Genomic DNA, 26136 nt, shown 5'->3' on the forward strand with positions numbered 1-26136 from the left:
TCATACAAAATAATTGATAAATTGCAATTAAAATTATGATCATATATAACTTGTTGACCATGTGATCAGCTCCCTCCTCAACTTCTGGTTGATACATTAGGTGCTTAAAGGGGTAAATACATGTTAACTATATACAGTTAAAGGTCTTTGAGAAGTATGATTTGCTGCAGGTTGTGTTGTTACCATTTAGCATCTGTTGAAAGAGTAACTTGATTTTGACATTTCATTTTTTTTAGTTGAACATTGTAGCAGCGATAAAAAAACAAACTCCTATATTCACAAGAGAAGACAACAAAAAAAATTTAATTCGTGTTGATTTTTTGGAACCACAAAGATTTTTATATGACTTCAATGTTCTAAATGTTAAAGGGGAAAGGGGTGCCTTTTGTTTTACTGCAAATTATTGATTCAAGTTAAATAATAACATGAAGTCATTAAATGCTTAAGATGTGGAGTGAAGAATTTGTGGGTTTTAAAATGTGTTAATTGTCAGTGTATTAGAAGGAAAATGGGTTTAAGTGTCTAAAAAATTATCCAACATACTGATCTGATCATGTTTGATAAGTTATCTTTAATTTGAACCATTTTCTTTCATAGATGTGTGAAGGCTAGATTAAAGTTTAATACTCATGTGATTTTTGAGGGATTTTTAATTCACCACATTGTATTATAAATTGGTTTCTGCATGAAAATGATGTTATGACATTTGGTTTAATTTGTTATTTGATATTATGCAGTTGACCAAATGTTTAATGATTATGTTATGGATGTATTTTCTTTTCACCAGAGATAAACTTGAAAATAGAATCTGTAATATAAAGGCCTAATGTATTCTATGATTTGCTACACCCTTTACACAATAATTTTATTTAAAATTTTACTTCTTATGAAAAGAAAATATATCCATAGTATAAAGACTGTTTTATTTGAACACAGTTTGATTTCTGTTTTCTAGATAACAGCACAACGACTCCAGGATGAGTTTTCCGTTCATGGGCAGATTACTAACCTACAGCTAAAATACACAAAAGATGGTGTATTTAGGCAATTTGCCTTTATTGGTTTCAAAACCGAGAAAGAAGCCCTTGCTGCTAAAAATTACTTTCACAATACATTTATTGATACTTCCAAGATAAAAGTAAGTTATGAACAAGTGTTAACAAAAGAAGAACTTTTATTTGATGAGTAGGCCTGGCTCCAGGTTCTTTCCCTTTTTTTAGAGTTAGAGTTTTCTGAAATTGATAACATGATTTGTTAAACCACGAGGGAGAACAAACTTGAGTGGGACAAGAGGGAAATTTGGGGATACACAACCTGCCCCAATATCTCCCTAGCATTGGTCATATTAAGAAGATTTAATTTGTGCTATTTGTTTGTATTTTACCCTAAGATATTGAAAGGTTAGTCTTTGAGATTATTTATATAATAAAATGTCTTTGGAATGGACATTTGTGACTTATTTATAATAATTTCCCTTCTCTGTATCACAGAAGAATTTCAAGTGATTTAATCCAGGCATTCAAAATCATTAGGGGCTTTGGATAATATGTTGAGTGTTAGAATGAAAACATTGGAAATATAAGTGATTAGTAGGGGTAAATTTAAGGTTTGATCCCAGATGTAGACTTGTTCTTTCATTTAAAACAAAATGTTACATATGTATGGAGTAGTTAGTTTAATGAGTTTTCATGTGAAGTTGTTTTTATTCAGTTTGAACATCTGACCTTCTTTATCATATCAACTTGTATGTGTATGTAATAAACTATATTTAACATAATCATGGTATTTTAGCAGGTTAGACAAGGAATGACCTCAGTTGGTCAAATATCCTGTTATGTTGCACTTTGAAACTTAAGTGTTAAATGTAAAAGTTAAAGTAAAATTTGGCATTATTCCCTTTACAGGTTGATATTTGTGCAGATTTAGGAGACACAAACAAACCAAGACCCTGGAGTAAATATTCTCAAGGAAGTTCTGCCTTTCAGAAAAAAGTGAAAACAACTGATAAAAATGACCCAGAGGTATTTGATGGTTCATGTTATATTTTATTAAAATGTAAAAAATAATTTCTTGTGATGGTAAGTAATGACGTTCTGGGATGTCATCCACTGACCTTTCAAACATCGTGGAATATCACAGGTTATTAATTAACCCACTGGAGAAATATATCTTTTATCTTTCTTTTCTCAACTATAGCTCTGTCTGGTTTCTCCAAAGCTTACAAGTACAACTTCTTATCCTACTAATTTCAGAATTCATTACAAAAAAAAAAACCTCATGCTTTAATCTTGTCAATTTTCTAAAATAATTTAGAAAATACAGGTGAAGGAAAGACTTATTTAATTTTATCATGTTAACTTCTATAACAATACAGGTGCAGGAAAGATTTATTTAATTTTATCATGTTAACTTCTATAACATTTTCCTTCTTGAATGTACTGCTGAGGTAAATAAACTATTCTACAGGTTTGCTGGGTAAAAACTCGAAGAAGTACTTACTTATTTTTAAGTTTTGTCTTCCATTTGTATTGAAATACATATGCAAAAACGGCTCGTTTGGGATGAGAAAATATTTTACATAGAAGGTCAAAACATTATTCGCTCTTCTATGTAAAATATTTTCTCAACCCAAACGAGCCGTTTTTGCATATATATTTCTCTTCAAGTGGGTTTTCTCGACATCACTGATTCCAAATATATTGTTTATGTTAAAAAAAAAAGTACATGGATTTTTGATTGCAGAAATACATAATATTTCTCCAAACATTTAGGTGAAGAAAAGTGTGAAAAAAGAGAAGAGTAGATCTGAGAAAGTACTGGAAGGGGTGAGAGTAACTGGTTTTGTTTTTTCAAAAATGTTTTCAGTAAATATTATAGAAATAGTAACTGTAAAATGCAAAGTAAGGACATTTCATGATAGTTTATAAATGTTTCATGTTTAATAATAAGTTATGGAAATAGTAGTTATAAAGTGATTTTACTTTATAACTACTAGGATATTTTATAGATAAAATCATAAGTAATGGGTTGTTACTTAGGGTCATATAATGAGTTTAATAAACAGGTATTAGTTTGTAGACAAGGTTTCAAGTTTTTAGTGCATTTCCTTTGGGATTGAAGTTTTGCTCATTTGCTTCGTATTATTGGAGCTTTTAACTTTTATTGAAATGTTTGTTTGATCTTCAGTGCATCTAAAACATTTGTAGAGAACTAAATGTTAATGTTATGAATTTACCTTCTTTTGAGAAGGTAAATCCAGAGAGAGAGAGAGAGAAAGAAATGTAACAAGTGAAAAATTTCTGAAGTTTATAATATGCTACTTTTCAAAGATAGTTTTGTTTATGTTTCATTGCTTTTATCACATAATCAGTTGTCTGTTATATGTAGATGTGTGATGTTATTTGTTATCATCATTCTGTTATATATAGATGTGTGATGTTATTTGTCATAGTCAATCGTCTGTTATGTGTAGGTGTGTGATGTTAATTGTCGTAGTCAGTTGTTTGTTATATATAGATGTGTGATGTTAATTGCCATAGTCAGTCATCTGTTATATATAGGAGTGTGATTTTAATTGTCGTAGTCAGTCATCTGTTATATATAGGTATGTAATGATAATTGTCATAGTCTGTCGTCTGTTATATATAGTTGTGTAATGTTAATTGTCTTAGTCCGTCGTCTGTTATATATAGGTATGTAATGTTAATTGTCTTAGTCCGTCGTCTGTTATATATAGGTATGTAATGTTAATTGTCATAGTCAGTCGCCTGTTATATATATAGATATATGTGTTTTGTTATAATCAGTGTTATATATAGATGTGTGACGTTATTTGTCGTAGTCAGTCTGTTATATATAGATGTGTGATGTTATATGTCATAGTCAGTATGTTGTATATAGGTGTGTGATGTTATTTGTTATAGTCCAGGGATTTCCAACCAGTGGGTCACGACCCCGGGGTCGCGAAGCCTTGGCAGGGGAGTCGCGTAGCCTTGTTAGAAGTAGCTTGGGATAACATTAATTTTATTTCATCAATTACATTTTCATGTCATGAGTGCCAAAAGGTTGGGAATTCCTATTATAGTCAGTCATCTGTTATATGTAGATGTGTAATGTTATTTGTTATAATCAGTCGGCTGTTATATATAGGTATGTGATGTTATAATCAGTTGTCTGTTATATATAGATGTGTGATGTTATTTGTTTCTTAAAATTTTGTTTTGTGTAGCTTAGTGAGGATCCAGAATTTAGAGAGTTTCTTGAGGTTCACAAGAATCGAGCTACTAAACCTTTATGGAGTGATGACATTCCAACTGCTGTAAAGGAAACAAATGAAAATCTTGCTTCTTCAAGTGTTGAGCCAGGAAGCAAAGGTAAGGTCACTGGTTTATCATCATCATATGCATTTTGCTTATTTAGGCCAAGAGTGTTGCAAGTTCTGCAGCCATAAAACTACATCTTTGTAGTGGTGTTGACATTGAGAAATACACATATTGTTCAGTAGAAGTAAATAAATATAAGTGTTTCAAAATTAAATTGAAAGTAAAATTTTTATTTCTATAGAGCAAGAGTTTCTTAGCCTCTTTTATGAAAAACACAGTATATGCACTTTCCAGACACATAAAGTGATGACTTTGATTTAGGCCTAATGGCAACATGTGCATTAGACAATGATTTCTCCCTGTTAGTTACAAAATTAGTTGCAAATTACCAGTTGCATTTACTTCCATGATTAAATAAATACTTGAGTTGCTGGGCAAACGATACCTAACAGAAAGATGCAACTATTATCTACTACAGAATAATGTGGTAATACTCAGGTCAGTGCTGGAACATGACTAAGGGGACCTTAAATTTGGGTTTATTAATAAGTATAAGTATTTAGTTTCTTTTTTATTATTATTGTTTTATTAGTTTTGTATCTGTAACTGGGTGAGCAAGGTCCCACCCTGCATGTTACCAGCTCCACTTCTAGTATTGTTATGGTATTAATTTAGGTTATGTTGGGCAAACTGTTTATGAAAGTGCATGTAACTGGTGTCAATATCATGTTAATATAGAGGTGTTTATGTTACTGACTTATATCAGTAACATAAACACCTCTATATTAACATGATAGGTACAATTCTAAAGTACTACCAATATCACATGAAAATGTGATACTGTCAGGAAATTTGCTTTATTTAGATTATATGTAGTAATTTAAATTATATGTATGGGTGTGTTGGGTTAAGGATTTTTCTAGAGTAGGTGCCTGTGACTAGCTGGTGATAAATTTGAACAATAAACAAACAGCATGCACTCTGCTTGTTTTAAAACAATATATTCAAAATAAGTAAAATTTATGTACAAAAATTCTTTACACTGTGTATGTTGTAATAGCATCTTAAATACTATAGAGTTCTCTTCTTTTTGTCAAAATTTCACCTAGTTAAATTCAGTTGACAGTCTGAACTATTTTTATCTTTAACACTGTTAGTGCATAATTTACTTACACTGTCTTGTGAGTTACTGCAGTTGTATCTTGAATTTCTGATACTTGTCTGGTTTTGCTTATTTAGGCCTACTTCCAAATAATCATATGCTTTTTGTCAAAGCTCACATTGGCAAATGAAATTGCTTTAAAACACCTTGTGATGAGGCAAGTTATTCTCCATAAATGTCAGAAAATGTTTAATCTTACTTTAACATATCATCTATTAGGCTATTTAGTCCTATATCAGTTAATTTTACATTTTCTGACTTTTTTCTGACTGAACATTTCTCATACATGACATACTTTTTGTTCTCTTCATACTCTCTTTTTCATGTGCTTACTGCTGTTTATACATCCATCACTTAAGCCTCCTAGAAATCTCTCTATTCTCAACATCAGAAGATTGCACATTATGTTTGGTAGCTTTGACGTCAATAAAGTACAAACACAACTTGCAACAGTTGTGTTGTTTCAACTGTCTTACTGAAAAAAAATTAAACAATCATGAAGTATTCACTCGCATAATAAATTAATTAATACTACCTCTACTAAACAGTCTTTTATATTTGACAGATACATACACCTCTGAGGTGAATATTCAAGTAACTGATAAATTCTATGGAAGAAAAACTACATAGTTGAACTTAGAATAAATAGAGAACCCTTATAAATCAGAATATAGAAAAAACTGTTGAGAAATAGCAGAGAGAGATTTGTGAATTGTTCATTGTAGAGAATACTGATTCTGTTGATCAATGTATTGTTTATCTAAACATAAGGGTGCAAGTTTCTTTTTGTTTGACTGCTGGTTGGTGTCAGGTATGAATATTTTTTTCTGTTTTTCAGAAACACTTTAATTGGGTATTCATAACCAAACCCAATTAAACATGCTGTAAGAACAGTTTCTTTGTATTTTTGTATGTGTCATCCTTGTAACTTACCAGGTTGTGAAGTTTAAGAGAATTGCAGATTGTAGGACTTGTCTATATATCATTTTTATTCTCGATGGAATGTTCTGTTGGATTTCCTGGGATTTGTGATGTATTATGACACTAGACACTAATTTCATTTAAACTCTACAATATTCAGCCCTCAAGGGGCTCAGTGGTAAGTCTCTGGATTTCTGACTCTAATAATTGGAATTTAGTATCCATGATGGATGCAGAATAAATAGCTCTTTGCTTAACTACAAACAAATAAATTATAGAAACATTCATTACTATCTTGTTTGCTGTAATGCTAGAAAATGAGTGTAAGGTGTTTGTATTCACATTACTAATAAATAAGTTTTCAGTTTTTTCCATTTATGTATGCTGAAAAAAGGATTTTAGAAATGTATATACTGCTTGACTATAAAGTATTTAGAGGATACATTTATCACTCGTTTACATTTCGTGGTGTCAGTGAACATGATAAGTAGACAGAACCAGCTGTAACAGAAAGAGACTTAAACAGTACAGCTGTTTCTCTAGTTTATCTTCAGGATTATCCTGTTAATATTTGTTTTAAGGTCTTCCACTTAAAAAATGTTTACGTTTACAGTTTGTAATTTACAAGGATAATAATAGATTGTTCTCATGATTGATAGTTGCAGACTTGACAGAAAAATATGGTGTAAAAACAGCCCAAGGTACTTCAAAAGGACTGTCAGATCTAGAAGTAAGTGTCCTATAATATTAGGTCAAGTGCTACATGCTTTGTCGATTTTTTTCCTTGTCTATTGGTATTTGAAAATTTCATGTTTTAGTTATTTTTAAATATGTAGCTTGAAGAGTTTGGTTAGTGGTTTTATTTTATCTTGTGTTTAATTATTAAAATATCATCTTAACATTCAAAATAAAATTACATATCTTAATGGACTCTCCTTGTTTTCAAATATTATGATAAAAAAAAAGTTTCATAATTTGGGAAAGTATTAGAATTTGCTCAATATGAAATATTTTTTTTTTACTGTACTGATTATATTAATGTATGTGTTTTTTAATTACGAGTGCTGAAATATAATGGTAAAAAGAGAATCTTTGGGAGGTAAGTTCATCATTGTACTTGATGTATCTTTCAAAATGGCAGAAGCATCCTTTATAAACAAACATCCATCTGTTGTATGAGTTCAACATGAATTTTGTGAAATTACTATACACTTTTCTTTGCATAAAGTACCTTAAAACTAAGATGATGTCGTCTGCTGGTGACAACGACATTGAAGCAGACAGTGGATGTTCTTCACTTGAAGATAATGAAGAAGAGAGTCCAAAGGTAAGTCACATTATAAATGGTTCATTTATGGTGATGATGTTTAGGCTTAAGAACGAAATTACCATCATTTTTGGTTTTCAAAATGTGAATGTTTTTAATATATTCAGAAAATAATACATGACGTTCTTTTTACAATAGTTGTTCCCAAAAGCCATGTAATAATGGTCAGTTTTTAAAATTCAGAATACTTGTTAACCTCACTGTAAAATTTGTACTTCAAAAAATGGTTATATTCATTTAATAAAGTAACATTCATTTATAAATCAACAAAAATATAAACAATTATATCAATACTGAAGCTTTGCACCATCAGTTTTGATTTGTGTTTTAGTGAACAATCTCGAAGGAGCTGTAAAGTGAGACATTTAGTGTTTGATTAAATAATAACAGCATTTTAGTGTTATAAGGTCATTTTTTTTCTTGAACTAATGTCTTCCATACATCAATGTGCCCTACATAAATTAAATATTATCAAGTCTAAAAATTTCTTTACTTGGTGAAGTAGACTGTAGTTCTGAAACACTAAAAACAAAATTTTTAGTCAGAAATTTAATTTTGGTTTTAACTTACTGTTTATGGCAAAAAACACAAGACCATTTCAAATAATTTCTCTGTCAATCTGATGTTTATATGTAGAATTACTATACGTGATTTTAAGTGTTATAATCTCTGATAGAAACAAGTTGAGAAAAGATTGAGTCATGAAGAATTCACTTTAAAACTTCGAGGGCTTCCTTACAAATGTAAAAAAGTAGGTATCGAAATTCCTCTGATTGTTGTCTTCCCTTTCATTTTTAACAGTATTTTGATAAAGATTTTTGATGTGTGATGTCAGAGATTTAATCTGACACATGTGAAATTGCAGTTTGACAAACTGAAATGTATTTACTTGTATAAAACTGTTTTGTGTGAGTTCTTAGTTATTTAACAAAAATCAACAAGGAAGCATGGAAATTTCTTTTCATTAGTTAATATTTATATTTTTTTCAGATACTTAGAAAAAATTTTTTTAGTATTTGAATGATCCCTGTTTTTTTTGTTGTTGTTGTTTTTTTCAAAATGACTGATTTCTTCTGTTATAACACAGTATTTGAATACGGTTAAAATGTTAATTTTTGCAACAGTACTTAAAAAGTAACTTGAGTGGTTGTTTTTTTCTCATTAGGGTTAAAATTTGGTCTGCCTTTCAACACTGTGTTGTTTAATTTCTGTAATTGCATGTATTTTAAAGTAATTCACAGTGTTATCTTATTCAAAATAGCATTCTTGTAAGTCTGATGATGAAAAATAGGTCCAAAATGCTAAAATAATTCAGGGCTATTTCTAAACTGTTTCAGTGAATTCTTTATTATTCATAAGTAAACAAGTTTTGTTATATACTGAGGGAAACAAATCTACAAAAACTTCCCGAGACAGAGGATGAATATTAACACTCAAAAAGTTGTTACATGGTTTTTAACAATGCTTACATTTCCATATTGTTATTTCCAATGTGATTCCTGGCCCATAAATTTTTGTCTTAAAATATCAGATTTTAATTCATTAAACATTAAACTTTGTTCTTCATTAGGAACAAAATATATATTTCTAATACAAAATATTTCATGGTTTAGAAACATATCCAGGACTTTTTCAAACCACTCAAGCCAATAAGCTTACGATTACCTCCAAAAGTAAAAGGTAAAGTTGTACATGGTAACTCTTGTTTTAAGTGAATAAATTTTCCTTTTTTGTCTCAATAGTTATTTTTTTTTGTACATGTTTACAGAAATAAGGGATGTTTCTTTAAATTTCAAGTTGACTATTTATGCAAAGAAATAAAGCAACTATTTTTGTTTTAATTTTATTAATACTCAGTTATTTTATTTCTAGACAGCATTGTTTTCTTTCAGAAGGAACATAACTGGTAATTTTTTAACTTTATTTTATCAGGGATTGCTTATGTTGGTTTTCGGACAGAAAAAGACATGAAGCAGGGCCTCATTAAACATAGGGGCTTTCTTGGTAAGTTTCTTCTTTACAACATAATAATTCATTTTTATATAACCTATAACCATTTGGTCTAAGTAACCTTTTTTTATTAAAAAAAACTTTTATTAACTGTCAGATCAAACTGTATTGTGTTTATTAATTATCTACTTCCCCAGTGTTTCAGCAGTATGTGTATGGACTTGTGATGCAAAAATCCAGATAGTCCATTGTCTAGCTTTGCACCAAAATTAATTATCTTTATAGACAGATTTTTTTTTTGTTAATGCTTATCGTAAAACCATTATTAGTATGGACAAAAATGTGGTATTTAAAAAACCCTGGAGGTTCTGGAAAAAAATCAGTTTTATTTATCTTAACTGTGAGTTGTTGTTTTTTATTCCAATTCTTTGGTGCATAATATTAAGATACCTTCTTTCTTCATAATTCTTTATATCAAATACAATATAAATGTTATTTCACTTAAGTTAGATTAAAGAAAAGTTAAAATAAAGACATAAATCTTTTAAAAGAGAAGGAACCTCCAGTGAATCAGCAATAAAACTGGGGTAATATAATGTTAATAACCACATTTCAGTTCTTGCAGTGGGCAGAGCAAAGATTGTTCTTGTGTAGGTTTATACATAACAAACAAAAGAGGGAGTGTGAGATTTCACCCTTTTTGAAACAAGTACTAGATGAAGATGATAATAATAAGCATTAGGAATAGGATTGATTCTAAATTTATGGAAGGAAAGATTTTGTAGATTTATTGAAGTATTTGAAAAAAGGGGTCTCGAAGAAAAGTTTTTCAAAGTATTTGAGGTAAACGAACAATTTCAAACAAGATTCATTTTGATCTTTATGTAATTAGATAACATGTTTAAACACTGATATTGAAAGTACTTTGCAGATGGTCAAAGAATTAGTGTTGTTAAGTACAACAGGAAAGAGGGAGCTCAACAAGTTGTAAGTGAGAAACAAAAGAAAGTAAGTGTGTGTTTTTTACTAGCAAAGTTTTTTCTTGTAGTTTGACAGTTTCTCAAAGTATTGTTCTAGTATATTTCTATCTTTCACAAGTTCTTTTATGCTGTCTGATCAAAATAATTCAATGTCCAGTCCACATAATGATAATAAATGACTGTTTCATTCTTTAACACATCTACAAACTTAGCACTTGTACTGTAGTAAAATTGCTATAGAGCTGTTTTCCAAATCACATTAACAAATCAACTCGTACAAAGTAACCATGAGAGCTAACACTGACTGGTTCATTCTTTATCTTCAAATAACTCCACTTCTCTTATTTATACCCTTAACTATTTTTCGTTTCATTGGCTGACTAAACTTACCTCATAATAATTCATGGAATATTGTATTTACAATCTACACTTCTATATATTTTTAGGAGTTGTTTGACCTCAAGTCTTCTAGCTTACACCCTTGTGCAAATTAATCGAAACAAATGGTCATTTTACAATATTTTCAGCATGGTGGCTGGTGTAATCTCACTGGACCCACTGATTTCCTTTAATAGTAATTTTTTCACACAGACGGTGTCATTAGCTGTGTTTTGCAGTACGGCCTATCTATTTTTGGGATATATGACGCAAATTTGAGGAATATTACATCATTTGAAATTGAGTTAGAAGAGCAAGGAGACCAGTCAAAAAACAACTTCTTACCAATTCAATGAAGAAAAAATGGTATCAATGGGGTCTGAAATACAAGAACTGGATGCAAGAACAATGGAGGAAGGTGTTATTCAGGGATGAGACTCATTTCTTTGTACAGGGTCAAAGATGTCTGCATGTTCGCAGATCTCTAGGTGAGAAACTTCGAGAATCTCACATCAATCAGTTCATAAATCATCCCTTGAAGAAGATGTTTTGGGGCTTTTTCAGCTACTATGGCGTCGGAGGCTTACATATCGTAGAAGGTTTGATGCGAGGACCACAGTACATCGAAGTTTTGCAGAGAAGAGTCATTCCAGAATTAAAAAAAGAGATTTCCAAATGGTTCTGGAATTTTTTAGCAAGATCTGGCTCCATGCCACACATCGAAACTTGTGAAGAATTTTATGACTACAATGCGAATAAAGGTGCTGGACTGGCCTAGAAACTCCCTGGACTTAATTCCTGTTGAAAATCTTTGGGCGATTTGTAAAGAAAGACTTCGGAAAAAAGACTGTACTACAAAGATAAGCTAATTTTAGCCATAATTGAGGTGTGGTACCACGATCCAAAAATTAGTAAAGATTGCAGTCAACTCGTGGACGCGTTGCCAAAGCGGATTAATGATCTTCTGAAAAATAAAGGCGGTCATATTATGTATTAATTTATGAGTAATTTTTGGATATTCAGAAATAAAATGCAAAAAATTGAAAAAATCGTAATTTTCCATCTTGTTTCAATTAATTTGCACAAGGGTGTACATCTAAATTAAACAAATTATAACATTACAAATATTGCTTATAACATCATTTACTAAACTTTAAAATTGTCAACTAATGTATCTTTCTATTTAAAAAAAATTGTAACTATCTAGAATTTGAGTATTGTTTGTTTTTTAAGCATAATTCTGTTTTAGAATTGTGAAAGACCTCATAAAATGTTTCTGTATTATCAGGTAATGAATGAAAAATATTTATTGAATTTATTCTCATGCTTTTAAACTTTTGTTTAACACTGAGCATTTCTGTTAATGATAGAAAATATCTTTTATCAACACTGATGAGTCCATGCAAATGAAGAAATAGTATAAGATCATGTTTTCGTACACCTTAATTTAACATGCAGAAAATAACATGACTTTTTTGTTTTCTTTTAATGTAGTACTCCTCGAATATCTTATTTGGTTTATAGAAGTGAAATAAAAACCATATAATCCAAGTGCTTTCAAAAGGTGGGCCTTTTTTCTTCAGGGACAAGCTGGTAATCATCAATTTGCCCCTGAAGAAGGAAGGTCCACCTTCCAAAACAATTGCATTGTAGGGTTTTTATTTCACCTCTCTAAACCTTTTTAAATCTACACGTTTTTCTAACATCATGAATATTTTCTTCTTCTTCAGAATCCAGAAACTGAACCCGAGGAATCTGTAGCTGAGGTAAATTTTAACAAGTTTTAAGACAATTAAAAGTTAATTTATAAAAACATTGGTGTAACTAGGAAACAAGTTATTTTTGTAAAGAAGAAAAATTAATTCAGACCACATAGTGAAAGTTTTCAACTTTATACAACTTGTTTATGTTAAAGCAGCATGAATTGCTTTTTTTGTTTCAGTCGGGCCGTATTTATGTTCGAAACTTGACTTATTCTGTGTCAGAAGAGGAAATAGAAAAACTATTTAGTAAATATGGTAAGAAAATTCAGCATAGAAACTTGAAAACATTTCCCAGTATTTTTGTCATTCTTGTTTTTCATGTGCTTTTTAACGTGTTCGTATGCTAATGATTAGCTGTGTTTTTATCTTCTATAAAATATTAATTTTTCTCGTTAAAATTAATATCCTAATCATAAGATTTTATTAAACCCTATAAACTAAGCACTTTCTAAAGTTGGACAAATTGATGAATCCCAGTTTGCCTCTAAAGAAGAAAGGTCCACTCTTTGAAAGCACTTGGGTTATATGGTTTTTATTCATTTCTATCAAGACTTCTTGAACCTGCATGTTTTTTCAATCAAAAGATTAATATTTGTTGGTGCTAAATATACACACACACACACACACACACACACACACATATATAATATATACTTATATACACGTAAATATATTTTATTATTAAATGTTTTTATTGTAATAAATATTTAACATTTTTAATTTCTATTTTATTTTATTTTTTAGAAATCATAAAATTTTAAATCACTCACAGATTTTGTCTAATAAACTTCAGAATTGAAATGAAAGAATAGGATGGTAATATATAACCAAGTAATTCAATGTTAAGGTCTCTGTCTTTTGGCTAGAAGGACTCAAAGGTTATATTTTCAGTTCCTTCCAGTAAAAATAAAAGAAAAAGAGAGAGAATGTTTATAATAAAAAGCTATTAAATGATTTTTTTGCACTTGATAAAAGTGATTTTTTAACAGCTATTATCAAGACTATTTTTTGTGGGCATGCTTTGTGTTAATTATCAGTAGGTAAACTGCTATTTATGTACTATTTATTGACGTACTATTTTTCATAATGTAAGCTAACAATTGATGATTTCCAATAGGAAAACTGACTGAAGTTCATTTACCAATTGATCGTTTTACAAGAAAGTGCAAAGGATTTGCCTTTGTTACCTTTATGTTTCCTGAACATGCAGTCAAAGCTTTTTCTGAGTTGGATGGCAAAATATTTCAGGTAAAACTGTGGCAAGGTGAGAATTAGTTTTTTTTTACAATAGCAGTATCAGCAATTAACTTTCATTTTTGACAAATTGTTCTGTTATTTTGTAAAGTTTTCCTTTTCTCATCAGATCTATAATGGGATCAGAAGATGCTTCCATTTGCAGATGTATCATTGACACACTTCACTAGAGCATACTAGTAATTTTTTATTAAAGGTGGCAATAAAGTTTAAAAAAAAAAGAGAGAGAGAGAGATTATTTTTTCCTGTACCGATTTTATATAGGGTATTTATTTAGAATAAAGCAAAATGTATTTAATCTGTCTTGCTTTTAAATCTGTAGTCGGAATTTATTTACATTTTTATAGCATATTAGATTTCTTTTCTAGGGTCGATTAATGCATCTGCTACCAGGAAAAGCCAAGAAGAGCTTGGAAGATGTGGAAGGTATAGTAAATGCTGTTACTTTATTTATAGTAACTTTTACTTATTTATGATGGATCAGAATGTTTATATAATTAAAATAAGGTTATATTAAATGGTTGACTCGTCTTAACTTTGTAACCTATGGAATAGTGGTGAAGAAATACGTTGAAGTTTTTATCAGTTCATTATTTTTTTTGTCCACATGAGGTGATGGGTCATATAAAAAGAAGAAAGAAGTTCAACTGAAAGTCACCAGTGGAAGGTAGGGGTTATTCCTTACTGAACATTTTGAATGAGTAAATCATTTTTTACCTGTAATTCTGGAAACTTTTTTTACTGTCAGTTATTATAACCAGTGTCTGTTTTTGACTTTTGCTTGGTTTGAATGTCTTCTTGTGACAAACTTTATGCCTTTTTTTTTAATGAATTTCTTATGTGAATGATTTACCATGTTGCTTCTGTTCACACGTGAACACAGTATATTTTATGATCACAGAATGGCAGTGCTGAGTACCATTAAAACAGCTGTTTATGTTGTATTTCTAGCGTTAATGGCAAGTAATGTATACCATTGAATAACATAAGTTACTCTGATAGATTTTGTGTAATGTCAATAATATTAAATTTAAACAAAACAACGAGAAAGAAAATTAAACAATGTATTTATACTTCCTATAAATGTAGGAAAAGTCTCATTAAAACAAATACAGTTTCTAGGGCATCTGCTTTTGGTTTCTGTTTTAGAAAGCTAGGCTCTTTCTATGGTTTACTAAAAAGATTCTTTACAATTATTTTTGAGTGAGAGCAGTCGTTTTATTTTTTTTCCTCAGTTCTGTTGTCCATTGGAAGCTTTTTGCACAAGTTTATTTTAAGTTTCATATTTCTTTTGGTTGTTTACAGTTAAGTAACAGTAATGCCATGGTCTTAACATCTTACTGTTACCATCATTTGAAAAAATGTCTATGTTTCCATTAGCTCCCATAACTGGAATTCATTATTTCTCGGTGCTAATGCTGTAGCTGACATTATTGCAGAAAAATACGACACGACCAAATCGAATTTACTGAACACGGTAAGGGCATTTATTAATGTGCTATATTTGATGAAAGACTTTTCTCATTCAGTTTTAAAATTACTGAATTTAAGATGATAAATAGTGATTTCTTTTTTTTATCGAAGTACACAGATGTCTATCTAATATCCAGCCTAAAGAAATGACTGATGAAAAGTAAATTTTGAATGATATTTAAAAATGATTTTTTCATTCACATACAGCTGTAGTTATTATTATAATGTCATGTATTTGTATTTTCTAATGTTGTTTAAACCAGTTTATTTGATTGAATAAAAGACATTAACTTTTTTTGTAGTCATTTGTAAAAACTAATAGTTCTTCCCTATTTTATCAACTGTTATGTTTGGAAAAACTTTTCATGATGAAATTTTATTTTCTCAGATGATGTTTATTTTATTATTTCTGTTCTTGTTTAATACATACAGTGTTAGAAGAATAACACTGTAATATTATAAAGCTAGTTTATACTTTATTTGCTGGTAGGAAACAACTGAAAGCGTGGCTGTACGAATGGCACTAGGAGAAACTCAAATTGTCTCAGAAACTCGAGACTTTCTTCTGCGGAATAATGTCCACTTAGATGCCTTTAGCCAGCCTGCAACAGAAAGAAGTAAGACCGTCATCCTCGTTAAAAACTTGCCAGCTAACACTGAACCAAAAGAAATGAGGGAGTTATTCTCAAAGTTTGGTGAAGTGTCTCGAATAGTTCTTCCACCGACTGGTGTAACTTGCATCGTAGAATTTCAGGAACCAGCAGAAGCAAGGGTTGCCTACCAGAAGCTGGCATATTCAAAGGTGTATTAAAATGTTAACTTGCATTCGTAGATATACATACTAAACATGTTTTGAATAACCATTTTTTTAGGATAATGGTTAAATGTAATAGAATGTTGTAACGGTTGGAAATGGTACTAATTGGTGTACATTTATTCCAGGCCATCTTAACTTATAGAAGTAACTAAAACAAAGCCTCATTTGTCACTTGTTTGTTTATGTAATTGAATATGTATATAATTAACCTGTGAAATGTTAATAATATGTTTTTAATGCAATTTATTTCTGATTTATTTCATGGTTTTTCCATCAGTGGTAGATCTCCTAGTACCCATCTACTTAATGTGTAGTTAGAATTTTTGTTATGTCCAGTTTCATGTTTCAAGTTTCTTTTTATCTTATCTTATATTGTCAAGATTTTTTTATAGCTCAGTGTTCATGAAAAAAATCTTTCCTGGTGGTGAAATGGTTTACTAAATGATACACAGATAATAATGGCCAAACTTGATGTGATTGTGTTCAACCTACACTTGATATGTGTTTCAGTATTTGGAACTGAAATCACAAGGGTTTATTTGTTTTCAAAAATAGTTACTTAGTCCCTGAAAAGAAAGTCTATAGTTATCATATTTTTCTTTTTAACTTATTTATTGTTTTTATTCAATAATCCTTCTAGTAGTAATATTATTAAGTACTGTTCTTTACCATGTTATTATCCACATTGCTGTTTTGCATTGTACAAAATGTTTTTAACCATAAAATTACCAGTGGGAGTCCATTAGCTTTTAAAAACATTTTTAATCCATTTACGTACCAGATTGCTTGTGTTTCAATGACTTTGTTCCTTTAAAGGCCCATGACAATGCAAGTTACATGGGAAAAATAAAAGTAAATACTACCAATATTGTAATTATTGGTGGAATTTTCTACATATTTTGTGCAAAAAATGAGTAACCTTATTTCTCTGTTTTGGACAGTTTATAATGAACACTGTATCAACCAAACATACAAAATTACTCAGTAAAATACAACATATGAACCCCCACCAATATTTAATTACATTTAAACAGGTCATTAATTTGAAGGCTAAAGTAAACCTTTCCAAAATATGGCCATATGATACCTTCATCAGCTAAATATCTAGTTAAGCTATAACAAGCTGCTTTCCAACTGCAATGGTGTAAGATTATTGTAATAAGCACATTGTCTAAATGGTACATTATTTGGATCAGGCTTAAATTAACTGAATAAAGCAAGGTTTAATTATGTTAGCACAAATGTAAGAAAGAGATTTAAGGTCAGCAGGCCTTTTAATAGTACAGGTGAATAATCATAAATATTAGAGAAATTGTAAGATCTGTAGGCCTATTAATAATGAGATGACTAGTGATAAATATAATAGAGTATAAGTTCGGTAAATTTGGTAAAAATACCTGATGAGTAGTTATAAATAAGAGATATATGGTAAGATATGGCCTAGCAATAATGCTGATGAATGAATGTTATAAATGTGAGAGTACAATGTCAATAGGCTTGGTAGTATTACTAGTGAGTTGTTATAAATATGAGAGAATGTAATGTAAATAGGCCTGGTAATAATACTGTTGAATAGTTTAAATAAAAAAATCAATTATCAGTAATGTTGAATGTTAGAATTTTTTTACATTTTAAAGGGTTAAGAGAGATATTAATCTTCCTGACTTTTAATTTGCTAAGCAGGCTCAACATCACAAGTTATTAAAATTAGAATATCTGTTTGATAAATTAATCACTTTCTTACGATGTTAGTAAGAGTATAATCATCTGATGAGGTAAGCCTACAATTACTGATGGAGATCTATATGGATTCTGTTGGAATTTTAAACATATATTTTTAAACTGTTTATGCTCTGAGTTGCTTTTGGATCTATGACTTTTTAGGCTGCAAAGTTCCTCATAATTACTGCAAAAATAGTTTAATAAAAGGCCCCTTAATTTATGCTAGTTTTTTCAGTGTATTGTACACATAAAGTGAATGATTTAACATACTTGTTTTAGTCAGTTCATTAGGCCTACTGTTCTAACATGCAGAAAAAAACAAAATGAAAAGGGTTATTTAATATGATGCTTTACATGAACCCACCAATAGTAAGTGGTGTATCAAAAAATTAATAATATTAAGGTTGAGTCTCAACACATATAATGAAATTTCATTAATATGTTTGAAACTGTACTATTAATTTTACAGTTAGATCTAGATTTTGCTAAGGTTGTCTTACACTGTAGTTTTTATGCATATGTTTGTAGGCTTAAGGTTACATTTAATAGAAGAAAAAAGTGTATGTCCGTTACTGAGGTCATTAATTAAGATGTAATATTACCAGGAGTGAAATTCTGCCAGTACTTGCCAGTACTAGAACCAGAACTTATTTTTAAAGACAGCACTAGAACCAGAACCTTTTTTTAGGCAGCACTAGAACCAGGAAGTATTTTTAAAGGCAGTACTAGAACCAGAACTTATTTTTAAAGGCAGTACTAGAACCAAAACTTACTTGAGCTGATTCATCATTTTATTTGTTTACATATAGATATTTTTTTTTCCTTTTTTAAAAACAGGCCTACCTCACTCAGTTGGGTAACTCTACTTTTTTTAAGAGAATTTCATCCCAGAATACTACAGTGACTTTCTGTGTACCTTATTTTTTGAATAAGTGTACATGTGAGATGGAAATCAAATATTTTTGTTGTATATATTCATTTAGACATATTACTATTAGCAGAAGTTAACAAAAGACAGAAAAGTTACTTGAAGGATGCACCATGTTTGGAAAATAATATTAGCTTCTGATTGAGACAAGCTGCTTTCTTAGGTCAGAATTAAAAATCAACACAGTAATGAAATTATTCAGTTAGAAATATGTAGGTATAGGCTGACCCTGACATATAGCTCCAGACTTCAGAGCTGGAAAGCTGGGTTTGAACATGTGAGATACCACAAAATGTTCTGTGCACTTTAAGCTCTGGATACATTATAAGAGGAACAGTCAATCCCTTGGTAAGAATGATGGATGATGGGGTGTTGCTGGCTGGCTGCATTCCCTCTGGTCAGTAGTTACAAAATTAGAGTCTTTGTCAGATAACCATAGTATTCATTGCTATAAATGCAAAATCACAAATAAATAGGGATTTATACTTATAATGAGTAGAATGCATTATTTTTAGTTGAATATCACTGTTGTTAGAGATATTTATGTACATAAAGATTAGCTTGTAAATTTTACATCACTAAGATGCACGTGTTTATTTAACAGTTTCACCATGTCCCTTTATACCTGGAATGGGCTCCAGTAAACACGTTTTCTATGCCTGCTGTAACCAAACAAACGAAGGAAGAAGAACTAACTGAGGTAAAAATAAAATCATTTCCTTAATATAAACAATTTAAATGTCAGATTTAGTGCTGCTAGATGTCAGGTTAGTGCTGCTAGAGTGAATTAAGAAAAGTAATAAAGTTCAGTAATAAGTTCTATTGAGGAAAGTAAAACAAAAGTTGACTTTGGTTAAGTAATAAAATCCTTTTTTTTTGCCAATTTATAAAAGTATATCCATTATTGAAGTGTGACTAGTTAAATTATAAAGACTGGAAGGACAAAAAAAGGGACTTTTGAAAACACTGTTTGACTCTACGGTGTAAAGTCCTAAACATTCCCTGTCTTGGATAACTGTGCTGTTTTAAAAATAAGAGCCATTTCCATTTTCTAGGTAGGTAACTAAATAGTATTCCATTGGTGTTGTGAATTTGCACAATAAATTAGTTGTTTGAAGTTCTGGTGTTAATTTACAATTGGTTGTTTAATGTTACTGGTCAGAATTAAATGTCATCAGTTATCTACTGTTAGAATTATAGGACTGAGGAAAATAAAGATAGTTGAAGGTTTCACTGATATTTGACTAACTGAACTTCTCAGGGAAAATGTCAAAGTTACTCGTAGTTTTCTTGGTTAAACGTACATACCTTTTCACAAGCTGTTTCACTCTCCACAGTTCCAAACAAAGGATGGTTGTAATAAATGATACATATGTGAAAGGTAAAGTTATTTTTATCAATGCTGTAATTACAGATGTTCACCAAGTACCACTGGTTTAAAGTTCTGCTTCTAATGATAGAATTCATCACATTATGGTTTTATTTTTAATTTTATCATCCAAACTGCACATTGGTGCTTGTCCATTAACATGTTTTTGTTGGATTACAGAAATATGTATATATATATATATATAAATCTTTCTGAATAAATATCCTTATCCCTAAAATTCTAAATACTTTCAAACGTGTGCATACAATTCTGTGTATAACTGTACATTTTGTGTCCTTTATATTTACTGGTCACATGCTTTAGTTATGGGTTGATACATTCCTAATAATTCCTAAGCTATTAACATAGACTTCATTGTCTGTTGAGTTAAAAGAATGAAAATAACTCGTTTAAAGTTTGGAGTTTAAAAGTCACTTTCAAACAGGTTTTAGTAGTTCGTAGTTCAGATTCTATGGCTACTGCATTGTTTAGCCTGAGCATCCCAGGTTGATAATACATTTAAATAAAAATTGTCTCTTTTTATATCTTTGATGCTTTACAATCCAGTTTATAAGATGTTCAGAAGTTTAGAACTCTACATTATTTTATTTATTATTGTACATAAGCTAATACATAAAAAAAAAACTCACTGATAATCAATTTTTCTTTGTGTCAAAAGGAACAACCTGAAGATGAAAACAAGAAAAATCATGAAAATGAGTTCAGTGTGAATCTGGAAGAACTGGCTGATGAAGTAGAAGAACCAGACCCAGATACGTCTCTTTTTGTGAAGAATCTGAACTTTGACACAACAGAAAAAGCACTTACTGAGGTACTTTTATAAGTGTGGTCATATCTGGTAAATTACAGCTTTATGGAAAATTAGAAGTGTTACTGGCTATGAGGAATATTGGGTTTAAAATAAGTTTTGTTAGATTAGTTCTAATTGAAGAGATAAATTACCTGAAACAAAGTTCGACGTGAGCTTTTCCTTGATTTTCACAAATTTTATTTTCTGTAGAATAAAACTTTTAAGTACAGGTAATTTCAACAGTTCTGTAAGTAAGATAGGAGTTGTGGCTTGAAACCCCCATTCATGTACTCTATATGTCCCGTATAATTATTACAGTGATGGACTAATAAGTACTTTGAACATTGTTTAGAAATTTATCTTTGCAGGTGAGCAAATGAAAACTAAGAGTGCACTCTGGGGGCCAGTTGGCTGTTTTTGTCAGCAGGCATGTTTTTGCTGCTGGGAGTTTTTTGTTAGCAGGCATGGTTTTGCTGCTGGGAGTGTTTGCTGTGTGATGGGTTCAATATTGTTTTAAGATTTCATTTAAAAATTGTTGCTAGTTATCTAGTAACTACTTTTATTATAAGAAAATAGAATTCAAGGCCATTTCTTTGTTAGAGATAATATGGTTATAATGCACTTGGTTGCACTAAAGTCAGAATCTTGCAGTTATGTATTTTAGTGCATCTCAGATTTGTTTGTTGTTGTTTTTCATCTTAAAAATCCTCTGTTTACATGTGTATTAGGTTAACATGCAGTATGTGAATATGCAATTTAAGTGAGTAGACAGGCAGCACACATTGATGTTGTATTAAGTAGAAAAGTCACCTATTTGTTGTTAAGTAACAAAAAAGTAACATTGTGTTTTTCTTGTGTTGTAGCACTTTCAGAAATGTGGGCCTCTTCACAGTGTGTCAATTGCTAGGAAAAAAAATGTCAAAAAACCAGGTAACAAATGCTTTTGTGAAAGTGTAACTTTCACATTTAGTTTTTTTATTCTGTTAATCACTGTCTCTTAAACCAAAAATATGAATAATTACATCTTACATCTCTCTGAAAATATTGCTATTGATGTGATGTTTCAGGTTTTTAAAATAGTTACAGTAAGAAACATTTCTGTTATACTAAGAGGTATCGGTTACGTATAAGTTTCTTGAGTTGAGGAAAGAAATGAACTGTTTAATGTAAATGTATTGCTATATATGTAGAGAGTACACACACCATACCAAACTTGAAACTGAAATGTTTAACAAACAACAGGTGGTGTTAGCGAGTTAAAATGGCCTTTCATGACCTTATATTCAGAAGAAAAAAAATTCTTGTTTTCGTTTCACAGTCAGCTTTCCTCAAGACAGCTGGTATGAGTCTTAGAACTTTAATTGAAATAAAGAACAGAACAATGTTTTGACTTTCTTAGATCATCTTTAGGTTAACAAAGTGAGTTTCTTGTCATCACGATAGTCAGCTTTTGTTTGTTATCATACATTATAAGATTAAAGGTTAGCAATTGTTTATTTTTAAAGCATATTAAGCCACAAAAAGCTAAAAGGGTGTTCTTTATCTCACTAGCTACAGTTACGACAGAAAGTGTTCGTACCCGTGCGTTGTGAGTAGTTTTTTCCTCATAACTTAAAAAGTATCACGATTAGGATAATGAAAGTATATTATATTATAAATATCATATCAACACACATCTACATAAATTTTTATGTAAATTAAATGACACATACACTGTTTTTAAACAAATAACCAAACATAGGAGGGGCAGAAAGTGTTCGTACATCTACTTTAATGGTCAGTTGTGTAGCCTTTTAGGTGAATTACTTCTCATAACCCTCCATGATTGTTTGACAGTATTTGACTGGTATTTTCTTCCATACTTCTTCGCAGAAGGCCTCCAACTTTTGCAAGTTTTTTGGATGACGCTGGTGAACCCTGGTCTTTAACTCATGCCAAACGTTTTCAATTGGGTTGAGATCGGGTGACTGCGATGGCCACTCCAGAACGCTTATATGGTTCCTCTGCAAACAGGATTGCACATATTTCGATGTGTGCTTAGGGTCATTATTGTGCTGGAAGATCCAACGACGCCCAAGCCACAAGTTCCAAGCATCATTCTTGATATAAGTGCCTAATATATCAACGTACTCTTCTTTTTTCATGATTCCGTTGATGCAGTAAATGCTTCCTACACCAGAAGAGCTGAAGAAATCCCATAGCATGATCGAGCCACCTCTGTGTTTAACTGTAGGAACGATGTTCTTTGGATGATTTCATTCCCCCTTCTTATGGAAAATATAATGAACAGCATTGCGGCCAAAAAGCTCGATTTTAGTCTCGTTTGACCAAAGAATACCTTTCCAATAGGTAAAGGGTTTATCTGCATGCTTTCTTGCATACCATAATCGTGCTTCTAAATGAACAGGCTTTAAATATGGAGTTCTACAAGGATGGCATGCTTTGAACCCAGAAGAATGTAACATGTTCATAACTGTAAAGGTGCTTACTTCAATCCCAGTTTCCCTTACCACTTTCTGTATGTCATTACGTGTTAGACAAGGGTTCCTACTAACTTCTCTGAGAACCTTTCTCTTGGTTCTCTCTGGAATTTTGGTGGGGCGTCCAGAACGAGGAAGGTTAGCAGTTGATCCTGTGAGCTTAAACTTTGGCAATTATGCTTTGAACAGTAGATTTCGGCACATTAAGTTGCGTATCAATACTGGAAAGAGACGCACAAGGCTTGTATTTTACAATAATTCGTTTTTTAAATCACTGGACAGTTGTTTCCTGTTTTCCATGATGGAGATGGTGCTAAATTTCTGGAAGTATATTTTTTGCTGGCTAAATTCCAATAATTATGAACCCAGTGTCTAGTTCTGGAATGCTATAATGTAGTTTATTTGCCAAACTAAACAAAATGTTTACGGGAATATCAGTTTTTTCACACGTTCTGAACTGTACAAACACTTTCTGCTCCTCCTATTTTTGGTTATTTGTTCATAAACAGCTTATTTGTTGTTTAATTTACATAAAAATGTATGTAGATGTGTGTTAGTATAATATTTAGAGTATACTATATTTCTATTAGCCTACTCGTGATAATTTTTAAGTTATTAGCAAAACACCACTCGGGACACGGGTACGAACACTTTCTGTTATAACTGTAAATACTTTTTATAGCTCAGTACATGATGAATCGTGAGTCAACTGTCACTCAAACAAACAGCTTAATTTTTTTAGAGTAAGAAGAGCAGTTTAAAAACTATAAAATTCTATGTGTAAAGAAAACTATATTAAAAACAGAGGTAGTTATTTAAGTTTGGCTGGATAAAATTGTTTAATTTTTCTATCATAGATGTGTTTCAACTCTGTGTATGTGTGTGGACCAAAAATATAGTTAGATTTGTGATTACTTGTAGACATTTGTTGCATTTTGGAATTGTTTATTTTGTTAAGTGTTATCACACTGTAATATTTCAGTAAAAATTATTGTCATAGTGTGTGTGCACCTGTTTATTATTGGTTTTAGGTATGGTATATGTGTTACAAATCTGCAACTGGGTTTTACCTATTCATTCCTTATGTAAATAAAATTTAACAATTAGATTTTTTTATCTAAACATTTTATGTGGAACTTGAAATGATGCAGAATAAGTTTGTCAAAAATGCACGAAATTAAAACTTTAAACTATCAAACAAACATTAATATCATAAAAGAATTTATATCAGATAAATTAAAAACTATAAAGCTCAAATTAGTTATAGAAAAGTCTATAACTTACTTTCTTAGCCCTTTTTCAATCTACTTTGAGCAACTTGAAGAAAGAAAAATGTGCATATTTTTTTTTTTTTTTTTGCAGGTGATATGCTTTCCATGGGATATGGTTTTGTTCAATTTAAGAATAAAGATTCTGCAAAAGAAGCCATAAAGGAACTACAACATTCCTTGTTAGATGGCCATGCTCTTGAGCTGAAACTTTCACATCGAGCCACCCTGTAAGTAAGAGCTTGCCTATATTGCTGTAGTGCAAGGATGTTCTTAAACTGCCTTTAAAAAGTGATCATTTTTAATGTAAGAGGTGTTTGTAATCTATATATTTGTTAATGATATGAAGCTATATCAATATTTTGAGTTTCTTAACTTATACTATTAATCATTCTGTAAGAGAGTTTTTTAGCAATAGTGATAAGTAAAACAAGTTTTTTTATTAAATTGGGATTTTTTATTTATTTATTTTTTTACTTTTGAAGCCACTTTAAATGTGAAACTGGCAGGATTTTTTTTTGTCACTTCTGAGTGACATGGTTTTACGGAAGTGTACCTCATCAACACATATGAGTGACACACAACATGTCAACTACACATTGCACAAGTGTGATTCATGGTACTTTGTGAGGGGCTGTTTGAGTCTGATTCATAAGGCTTATTCTTTAAGCTTTTATTATGATTTTGAAGTAATGATTAGGTAGAGAAACACTTGCTTCTGTACACATGCATTGTATCACAATACAAAGAATGGTTATATATATATTACATAACAAACATTTCAGTTGTAAGTCATTATTTTTTTTTATTTCTCAAGTGGGTTCTTTATTACAAAAATTAAAATATGCCTCTTGTTAGAACAAAAATTATATAACTGACATGGTCTTGGAAGTAAATGGACTTTCATAGAGGCTCATGTCCCTAATTTTTTTGAAAATAGCAAAAACTATATTTATATCTAATAACCCTAAACCCGGTAGAAAAATTATTCTTTAAAAAAATTAAAGTTAGGCCAAAGAGATATTCAACGAATATGACCTTGGGAATGAAAGTGTTAAATTTTAATTTTATTTTTGGTATGAGAATATGAATGTACTGATCTCATGATTGTGAAAATACATTTGTTAATTATGAATTTCATTTTGTCATCTTGTTTTTTGGTTTGAACAAATATCATTTAGATTGTTGGGAGTTTTTATACAAGTGCAACA

The 26136-nt window shown here is 30.5% G+C and overlaps 1 protein-coding gene across 1 annotated transcript in view; it reads left to right on the forward strand.

Moving 5' to 3' along the window:
• Positions 1–26136, forward strand: part of LOC143253804 (putative RNA-binding protein 19) — a 38929-nt gene that overhangs the window by 1570 nt on the left and 11223 nt on the right. Inside the window, exons 2-22 of the mRNA XM_076508213.1 lie at positions 956–1138; positions 1905–2021; positions 2772–2825; positions 4229–4373; positions 7065–7135; positions 7634–7732; positions 8409–8483; positions 9346–9412; positions 9665–9736; positions 10614–10690; positions 12771–12806; positions 12983–13058; positions 13921–14051; positions 14426–14483; positions 14670–14724; positions 15438–15534; positions 16021–16332; positions 19602–19697; positions 21046–21198; positions 22041–22107; positions 25020–25155. Coding sequence (XP_076364328.1) covers positions 956–1138; positions 1905–2021; positions 2772–2825; positions 4229–4373; positions 7065–7135; positions 7634–7732; positions 8409–8483; positions 9346–9412; positions 9665–9736; positions 10614–10690; positions 12771–12806; positions 12983–13058; positions 13921–14051; positions 14426–14483; positions 14670–14724; positions 15438–15534; positions 16021–16332; positions 19602–19697; positions 21046–21198; positions 22041–22107; positions 25020–25155 — 2177 coding nt within the window. The remainder of the gene's footprint in view (positions 1–955; positions 1139–1904; positions 2022–2771; positions 2826–4228; positions 4374–7064; positions 7136–7633; positions 7733–8408; positions 8484–9345; positions 9413–9664; positions 9737–10613; positions 10691–12770; positions 12807–12982; positions 13059–13920; positions 14052–14425; positions 14484–14669; positions 14725–15437; positions 15535–16020; positions 16333–19601; positions 19698–21045; positions 21199–22040; positions 22108–25019; positions 25156–26136) is intronic.

Source organism: Tachypleus tridentatus, chromosome 6 (assembly GCF_004210375.1).
Source record: "Tachypleus tridentatus isolate NWPU-2018 chromosome 6, ASM421037v1, whole genome shotgun sequence".
NCBI lineage: Eukaryota > Metazoa > Arthropoda > Merostomata > Xiphosura > Limulidae > Tachypleus > Tachypleus tridentatus.